A 9,731-nucleotide genomic window follows, 5' to 3' on the forward strand; every position below is an offset into this window, starting at 1 on the left:
CTCCTCCTCCTCCTCCTCCTCGTCCTCCTCCTCCTCCTCGTCCTCCTCGTCCTCCTCGTCCTCCTCCTCCTCTCTCTCTTTCTTTTTCTCTTTTTGTATTTCCAATTTCAGCTCATTATTCTTTGGGGGAATAATGAATTTTTCAGTTGCTTTTCCATGAAACAGTATATTTCTGAATGGTGCTAGAATGATTGAGCCTTCTTTTATTTTTTTTTATTTTTTGATGTTTTTATTTATTTTTGAGACAGAGAGAGACAGAGCATGAGCAGGGGAGGGGCAGAGAGAGAGGGAGACACAGAATCTGAAGCAGGCTCCAGGCTCTGAGCTGTCAGCACAGAGCCCGATGTGGGGCTCGAACTCACGTACTGTGAGATCATGACCTGAGCTGAAGTCGGACGCCCAACCGACTGAGCCACCCAGGTGCCCCAAGCCTTCTAAGTATGAGAAATTTTCTGTAGACATTAAATGATTCTTCATGGTGTAGTTAAGAAAAAGCATGATGAAGAAAATGTGAATATTTAAATTTTGAGAATTCTCAACCTAAATTCCATTCTTACAACAATGGCAGCATCACACACTGTCCCCGTGATTCAGCTCAATAACATTAGTGCTCAATAAATAAATATTTGTTGAATCCCCACAAAGGATGCACTCCTCCCACTTGGTCATCAAATATTGCATGTGACCAGGGGAGTGGGAAAGAGAGACGCATTATCTTCATTTTATGGATAAGGCAACAGATGAAGATGGAATTAAGAAGACTGACAGTAACCAAAGGTATTGCCAGGCAGGTTTAAAAACACTAAGAGCATGTAATTTGCCCAGCATACTGTTTCCTGATTAAGGTATGTTAGCATCAGGATACAGAGGGGTATGAACATGGACATGGTTGAATCAGTAGAGCAACTGTGTCTCTTAGTACTCACAGATGGATGGATAAATGCTCATTGGAGAGTTCCTCAACCAGTTTTTAGGAGCTAGCCTGGAGCAGGAGAGAAGTGCAGAGGTCCAGTTGCAAGTCCTATCAGCTCCTACAGGAAGTGTGCAGATAACAAGACAGCCTCCTGAGGAATCATATGGAGAAATAGCCTTCTATTCCTATACATGTACCCCCTACTGTACTGCTGCTGCCCTTTTTTTTTTTTAATAGAGACGGGGTACATGCAACATTGCAAGGGCAGTGATGGAGGTGGGGGAGAGGGGGAGGGGAGGGACTGGGGGAGAGGGACAGAGAAGCCCCTGCAAGGAGCCCATGCAGGCTCGATCTCAGATCTCAGGATGGTGAGATCATGACCTGAGCCAAGGTGAAGAGTTGTCAGATGCTTAGCCAACTGAGCCACCCAGGCGCTTCCCCCCGCCCCCACTATGGCATCTTAGTGACATGAGAAGCAAAGCAGCTGTGAGAAGAACTGGAATCAAGCTGGAATCACGCAGCTGTGGATTCAAATCCTGGCTCTGCTACTTTGTATCTTTATGAAACGGAAAATGACTTCACCTTTCTGAGCCTCGGTTTAATCATCTGTGAAATATGAATAAAAATTTCCAGAGGTTTTTCTCTGTTAGGAATTCAGTGTCAATTATTTTATTGTCTTCTTTTGATTTTTGATGTAAAAGCACTAGGAAGTTTAAAAATATATATATTTATAAAAGCTCTCAGGTGGAAGCTGCTCCTAGCCAAGAAATAATAAGAGGAACTGAAATTGTAATCAGAGGCACTGATGTGGTATTAACATACTAGGAGAACACAGGAAAACAAAGATATTCTCCAAAAAAAGTAATACTGATGGAGAATTGTAAAGTCCCTATAAATGTAAGGAACATTTAACTAGACTCAATTGCAATACCCACAGAGGTGCTCAAACAACTTTATTTTGCAGTTGTTATATCTCAGAGCATTTTGGTCAGATTCCTTACTAAATGGTGGAAATGGAATCGATAGTTTGAGGAAATACAGTTTTATCACTGTTTTCATGGCTTTACTAAGAAGCAGGAAGAATTTGGCAGTTGATTAATCCTGTTTCAAGAACTAACTCAAATGTGTAAAAGGTGGCCACTGAAAGAAGACTCATTTCTCTGGGCAAAAGACATGAATAGACACTTCTCCAAAGAAGACATCCACATGGCCAACTGACACATGAAAACATGCTCAACATTACTCCTCATCAGGGAAATACAAATCAAAACCACAATGAGATACCACCTCACACCTGTCAGAATGGCTTTCAGTAACAACTCAGGCAACAACAGATGTTGGCGAGGATACAGAGAAAGAGGATCTCTTTTGCACTGCTGGTGGGAACGCAAACTGGTGCAGTCACTCTGGAAAACAGTATGGAGGTTCCTCAAAAAATTAAAAATAGAACTACCCTACAACCCAGCAATTGCACTACTAGGTATTTATCCAAGGAATGCAGGTGTGCTATTTCAAAGGGGCACATGCACCCCAAAGTTTATAGCAGTACTATCAACAATGGCCAAAGTATGGAAAGAGCCCAAATGTCCGTCGATGGATGGATGGATAAAGAAGATGTGTTGTATATATATATATAATGGAATATTACTTGGCAATCAAAAAGAATGAAATATTGCCATTTGCAACTACCTGGATGGAACTAGAGGTTATTATGCTAAGCAAAATCAGAGAAAGACAAATAGGTGACTTCACTCATATGAGGATTTTAAGTTACAAAACAGATGAACATAAGGGAAGGGATGCAAAAATAATATAAAAACAGGAAGGAGGACAAAACATAAGAGACTCTTAAATATGGAGAACAGAGAGTTACTGGAGGGATTGTGGGAGGAGGGATGGGCTAAATGGATAAGGGGCATTAAGGAATCTACTCCTAAAATCATTGTTGCACTATATGCTAACTAACTTGGATGTAAATTTAAAAAAGAAATAAAAAAAGAAAAACTCATTTCTCAAGATTATATGAGAAGCAGTCTTAATAGTTTTGAAACTATGTTTTGTGAATTATTTAAAAATTTCACATATATCACAGGTCCTTGGGTAACCAAAGATTGATGTCCTTGAGAAACTCTGAGATGATGTAGAAATCGGAATGTCTTCAAGTTTATGACCAGAGAATACAGGCTAGAATTGACAAGTGGCAAAGCCTTTGACAAACACAGCCAGAGAGCGTGCATTTTTCTCTACTGTCAGTGCATGTGCAGCATGCAGTCGAAGGGATTTGTTTTGGAAATCCTCATACAAAGCAGATTAGTTTGGAACCAGTAGAACATAATGGTTGAGTTGGTTTCATTGGAATCAAGCAGCTGTGGATTCAAATCCTGGCTCTTCTACTTTGTATTTTTATGAAACTGGGAAAATTACTTCATCTTTCTGAGCCTCTGTTTAATCATCTGTGAAATGGGGGGTGGGGGACACCTAGGTGGCTCAGTCAGTTGAGTGTCTGACTTTGGCTCAAGTCATGATCTCACAATTCATGGGTTCGAGTCCTGTGTCAGGCTCTGTGCTGACAGCTCAGTCTGGAGCCTGCTTCACGTTCTGTGTCTCCCTCTATCTCTGCCCCTCCCCCACTCGCACTCTGTCTTCTCTCTGTCTCTCTCAAAAATAAACATAAAAAAAAAATCATCTGAAATGTGAATAAAAATTTCCAGAGGTTTTTCTCTGTTAGGAATTCAGTGTTAATTATATTATTGTCTTCTTTTGCTTTTTTATGTACTCTGTTGTGGTAAAGCATTTTTATTTTCTTGTATATTTATGCTCCACTTATTTTTGAAGTTGAATTATAAAGGGCAAAGGTCACTTTCTTTTCCCTCCACATGTTTTTACCTGAATTGTCTCTGTCTTGCAGAATCCCCTACTTTGAAACTAGTGCTGCCAACGGGACAAACATAAACCAAGCAATCGAGATGCTCCTGGACCTGATAATGAAGCGAATGGAACGGTGTGTAGACAAATCCTGGATTCCTGAAGGAGTGGTACGATCCAATGGTCACACCTCCACAGATCACTTGAATGAAGAAAAGGAGAAGGGGATATGTGGCTGTTGAAGAGTCCAGTGAGCTACACAATAACTCAAGGGTCTGTGATCTTCTCTGTGTGTAATACATGGCACAGAGAGAGATGAACCGACGTGTACAAACTGCTTCTCACCGTCCCAATTAGAGCTGTCAATTAAAGCATCTGGTTTCAAAATTAATTTGCTGCAGCTTTGTAAATATTTAAGATTCAGCCTGAGAGTTGTGAGAATGTTTCACATTGCCAAAAGTGCCTTATAAAACTTTAGCCCATGACAGTAGATCATTCAAGAATTGAGGATTCTGTGGTTACAGAAGAGTGCATTTATTAAGTAGAATGACTAAAGATGCCATCACCTCCCTTAACATACATCAGTCCAGAGTCCAACTCTTAAAATCTTAGGTACAATCATAAAACAATTAATCCAAATTTAAAAAACCATACTTGTAGGTGACGTTGTAAAATGCCATCTAAACCACTTGAATGTTAACTAAGAATATATACAAATGTCATTTCAATATCTGTGAGTATTTATATAAATATCTTTAAAATGAATATAGGATAAATTATGGTTATGTCTACAGACTCTGGATAAACTGGATTGGCCAGTTATACACTCGCTTTGACTCTTGGTAGGTAAGGAATTGGGGGTGAGGTCAGGGGTGTCTTAATATAGCATGAGCAACTGAAGTGGGGCTTCTAGCTCCCTGCTATATTCCCACTGCTCTGAAGGGTTGATCGAAGGATCAGGGAATTAGATTTTTATGGCTTTATTTCACTGTGACCTGTGCATTTATATTTGGCTTATGTGCTGGCCACATTTGGACATAGCTGGTGCTTATGCTGAAGTTATTTGTGATAAGTAAACATTTAGCTACTTTTTCTTCATATTTATAATGTTGGTCTGGCATCCTCAGACAGTAGTTTTAATTAGCTTATGAACTACTAATCTTTTGTCTCACCATCATGCTTTATGTCATTGATATTTGCAATTTGTTTTATTTTTTACATTGGTGGAATTGAAGGAATTAGTTTTTAATTACATAAAATGTTTGTTTGCTATTTGGTAGATAAAAGATGTTTGTATTTAAGCAGTTATACTATAGCTGAATATAAGAAAAACAAAGCCTTCTATAGCCTGTATTTTTTATTGAGATCACAGGCATTTATTGCACTTGCTGGGTCTTGCCAAGCTCATGGATTCCTCTGTAATGCTTAAGAGTCTTCATATCAAATTCAAGGTAGTTTTAAAATATGCCTTATGGCAGGTGTTTATAAAGGTCAATAGGGGAAAATTCTTATTTATTAAAGTGGTTTAAAGAAATTAGATAAAAAGTTCCAAAGAGCTTAGTCGCTATTTAGGAAGAAATGTCACTCATTGTAATTTAAACAAAGAATAAAAGTAAATGTATTTTGTGGTGGCAAATGCTTGGAAGAACTGTAATGATAAAAATACAGCGATGATGGAAAGTAATTACTTTTATATGGTAATTTTCAAATAGTTTTTTATTGAGTATCCTGTTTTTTTTGCCAGTTCCCTCCCACCACTCCTTTAAAACACCTAGCTGTGGTTAATAAGATATTACATATTTCTAGTCTTGAAATGAAGACTTCTTTTAAATACTGAAGAAGTCATTGAGTCCTGTGCATTTGAACTGTGTTATTTCAGTGAGACGAAGATTCAGACATTACAAGGGCAGGGTCATAATCACAAGCAGTGCCTTTTAAAGTTGCCGTAAGACTTCAGTGAGGTGAATTATAATTTTACTGCTACGTATCAGGCAGCATTTTATATATAGTTAAAAAGAAGACAATATTTGTATGTTTCACTTTTTTCAAGAACCAAATGAGCAATTAGCTAAATATCCCATTGGCCTTATCTATAATACACAATTAAACATATACATGATAGAGTGCACATGCAGGAACTATCTTTAATTATTGAAATAAATAACCTGTATTCTCTTGGGAAATCACTTGTTTGAATTTGCTATTGAAGTAACATATTTTTTGCATCAATGTATTTTTCTATTTATAAGATTGTGTAAAAGTGAAGTGTATCTTCAGTGAACTTTGTGCCAATTAAGCTTATAATTAAAAAGTAGTCTAGTCAAGTTTGTGTGTGAATATAATTTCATTTCCTGTCACAGTAAAGTTTCAAAGAAGAAGTTAGAATACTAGAGAAAACTAAATTCAGGGATACAAATTTCATTAGATGTTTGATGAGCAGCCAGGAAGACAACAGGTTCTGGAGAAGGTAATTCAAGTACATTATCACCAAACATTTATAGAACACCTACAGTGCAGGCAGTGTTGTACTGGCCAGTCTCTGGTGAGCAAAACAAGGATGGTAAGGGCCTGAATTAATATTATACCTGAGAGATGGGTGCAAGAGACATCGGGAAGGGGGTATCATCATTGGATATGGAAAGAATATGTGGGGAGATGGACTCTGACCTTATTTTCCGTCATTGTCCCCCTCACTCACTATCCTATGGGCACACTGGTCTCCTTGGAGCAGTCAAGTGTGTTCCTGCTTCAGGAATATTTGCTGTTCCCTTGATCTGGAATAGCTAGTCTTCCACATATCTGCATGACTCTCTCTCCTATCCTTTAAGACGGTTCAAGTGTCACCTTATGCAAAGGACTTTAGTGACCACTTTCTGTAAAATAGCAGTCACTTGTCCTCATGGCCCCAACCAGACTGTTGCTTTCTTCCTTGTTACCTGCTTTGATTTTATATATGTCACTCAACACCACTTGATTCAGTTACATGTTTGTCTCCATCCATTAAGACATAAACTCCATGACAAATGGGACTCGGGCAGCTTTCTTCAAAATTGTGTTGTCACTACACAGAAAAGGGCCTGGCACATAGTAGGTTATTGGTGGACTGCATAAAGGACCTAAGCAGCGGCGGAAGGGAACAAGTTTTCAAAAAGGAGTCAATGTTCAAAGACAGAGGAGTAGAATTTGAAAATAAAAACAGCTTCAAAAATGTTTAGGCTCATCTGTAAGTCTATATTGGTTTGTTATGAGAAATTAGGAAATCTGAGAAGTACATTCTGATCTTTTGGAGTTGATGTCAAGATCACTAACAATCCAAGAAATGTTCCAGAAGGAGTGTTTTGATTGGCATTTTTATAAAATGGAAATTTCTGTATGGTGTTTCCAGGTCTTCTATTTTTGGCAACATTGGTGACTATATAACTGGGAAATTCTTCCACTCTAAAACATTTAAATAATGCTGTATAAAATATAATGAACATATTTTTTCAGAGTATTGTGGTTTATACTTTATTATTTTTTTAATTTTATTTTTTATTTTTTAAAATTTACATCCAAATTAGCATATGGTGCAACAATGATTTCAGGAGTAGATTCCTTATTGCCCCTTACCCATTTAGCCCATTCCCCCCCCACAACCCCTCCAGTAACCCTCAGTTTGTTCTCCATATTTATGAGTCTCTTCTGTTTGTCCCCCTCCCTGTTTTTATAAAAAATATGGAACGTTTCACAAATTTGCGTGTTGACTTGCGCAGGGGCTATGCTAATCTTCTCTGTATTGTTCCAATTTTACTATATGTGCTGCTGAAGAGAGCACTAATGAACATATTTTTTTTTTAAATACAGTGTTGGTCTCTCAAAGTAAGGGAAATATCCTGCAACCTTCCCTTTCCCCCACAAAACAGACAAAAACAATGGCAACAACAATGGCAGCAACAGAGAGAATTTAGAACAACCTGATATTGAGTGTGGTTTGCTTTTGGTTTCATTTTGTCAGTATTAGTAGTCAAGGTGCTTGGTTTTTCATTATTACATTTTATTTATTTATTTATTTATTTATTTATTTATTTATTTATTTATATGAAATTTATTGTCAAATTGGTTTTCATACAACATCCAGTGCTCATCCCAACAGGTGCCCTCCTCAATGCCCATCACCCACTTTCCCCTCCCTCCCAACCCCCATCAACCCTCAGTTTATTCTCAGTTTTTAAGAGTCTCTTAGGGTTTGCCTCCCTCCCTCTCTAACTTTTTTTTTTTCTTTCTCTTCCTCTCCTCCATGGTCTTCTGTTATTTCTCAGGATCCACGTAAGGTGCTTGGTTTTAATGACTACTTGCCATTAGGAGAGAAAGCCTTGGGTATGGTGGAGGTAGGGCACTGGAATGGAGAATGACCCCATCCCCAAACACACAGAAAGCCAGGGCCCAGTCTTATGTTTTAGTATCTCCTGAAAAATTTATAACCTTTTACACAGGTTTGCGGTTCCAGTTTATCCTATTTTTTGTCTGAGAATGGCTAAGCTAAGAAATTAACATAAAAATGTGATTTTTGGTTGGTAATTCCTTTGGACTACTTGGTAGAAGCAAAGCAAAATCTTTTCAGAGGGAACATCTCCACCCACACTTTACAGGACTCTTACAGAAAACACTCTACTGGGGCGCCTGGGTGGCGCAGTCGGTTAAGTGTCTGACTTCAGCCAGGTCACGATCTTGCGGTCCGTGAGTTCGAGCCCCGCGTCAGGCTCTGGGCTGATGGCTCGGAGCCTGGAGCCTGTTTCCGATTCTGTGTCTCCCTCTCTCTCTGCCCCTCCCCCGCTCATGCTCTGTCTCTCTCTGTCCCAAAAATAAATAAACGTTGAAAAAAAAAATTTTTTTTTAAAAAAAGAAAACACTCTACTAAGGATGAACTCACAATTATGAATAAAAACCCATTCCTTGCCCACTCCCTCATCCTCAATCATGACCCAGGGTCAGTAAATAAAAAACAGCAATATTTTACACTTAAGGACTTTAAATAATATAGTAATCAGATGTGGACCACAAAGTAAAAATGTTTAAGATAATTACAAACATAAAAGGAATTGAAACATCTGGAAAAAGAAGTCATTATTATAGCTACAATATTGGTCTGAATGAAAAAAATTTCCATTGTGAAAAATGTAGCGATTGATACTGAAAACTTAATGGTCAAAAGTTAAATGGCAAGTTTGACACAGTTGGAGAGAGAATTATTGAACTAGAAACCAGGTCAGAGAAAATTATATAGATTTCAGAGATAAAGTATGAGAGAAGAGATATAGAGGAAAGATAAAAGCTTCAATTTATGTCCAATGGGAATTCTAGAAGAAGAAATTAGAGAAAATAAAAGAAGAGGCACTGCATGCAAAGAAAACAGCTGAGGAGTTTTCAGTAATAATAAAATACATCTATTTTCAGGTTCAGGAATCATAGGTCTCAAGCTTGATAAATGTAAAGAAGTATTTTAAGATTTTAGCTCAACTTATTGGATGTAGAATACATATCTTTCCTTTCTCATGTTTTCTGTTATAATTTGAAAGAAAAAAAAAACTTTGGAGACTGGCTACTTGTCCATTCAATCTAATGTGAAACACTGAATATGCTCATAGGTTGAAATGAACAAGTCTCAGATGAAACATTAGGGTATGGTATTAAGAACATGGATGAGGGATGTGGCCTCTGACATTAAAGGTAAGAAGGGGAACCTGGGTGACCATGTAAGTGAGAAGGGCAGGAAATTTCTTGTTCAAATAGGATAAAACTGAGAGTTGGGAAGGCATTGTGTAAATAGCTTGTGAGGACTGGTGAGGCTCTTCTATAATTGTTGATGGGAATAAGAGCAGAAGATTAAACAAGGATAAAATAATTTTCAGTCTCTTGGTTGAGAGTGAAGTATTGGGTGGGGGGGGGGGCGTGGGGGGAGGCTGCAATGAATGTT

At 38.1% G+C, this 9,731-nt stretch overlaps 1 protein-coding gene and 1 non-coding gene across 8 annotated transcripts in view; one reads left to right on the forward strand and one right to left on the reverse strand.

Annotated features, from left to right (window-relative positions):
• RAB27A (RAB27A, member RAS oncogene family) overlaps positions 1-6,102 on the forward strand; it is a 93,368-nt gene extending 87,266 nt beyond the window's left edge. For all 7 annotated transcript variants that reach the window (XM_045059285.1, XM_011282873.4, XM_011282876.4 and 4 more), the window contains one exon: positions 3,822-6,102. In XM_045059285.1, coding sequence (XP_044915220.1) covers positions 3,822-4,020 — 199 coding nt within the window. In that variant the 3' untranslated portion in view covers positions 4,021-6,102. The remainder of the gene's footprint in view (positions 1-3,821) is intronic.
• Positions 6,103-7,486: 1,384 nt separating this feature from the next.
• On the reverse strand, positions 7,487-7,592 carry LOC111561037. The gene has a single exon (XR_002743407.2). It is a non-coding gene; the product is annotated as a U6 spliceosomal RNA (small nuclear RNA).
• Between the last annotated feature and the right edge of the window lie 2,139 nt (positions 7,593-9,731).

Source organism: Felis catus, chromosome B3 (genome assembly GCF_018350175.1).
Source record: "Felis catus isolate Fca126 chromosome B3, F.catus_Fca126_mat1.0, whole genome shotgun sequence".
In the NCBI taxonomy this organism is placed as follows: Eukaryota; Metazoa; Chordata; class Mammalia; order Carnivora; family Felidae; genus Felis; species Felis catus.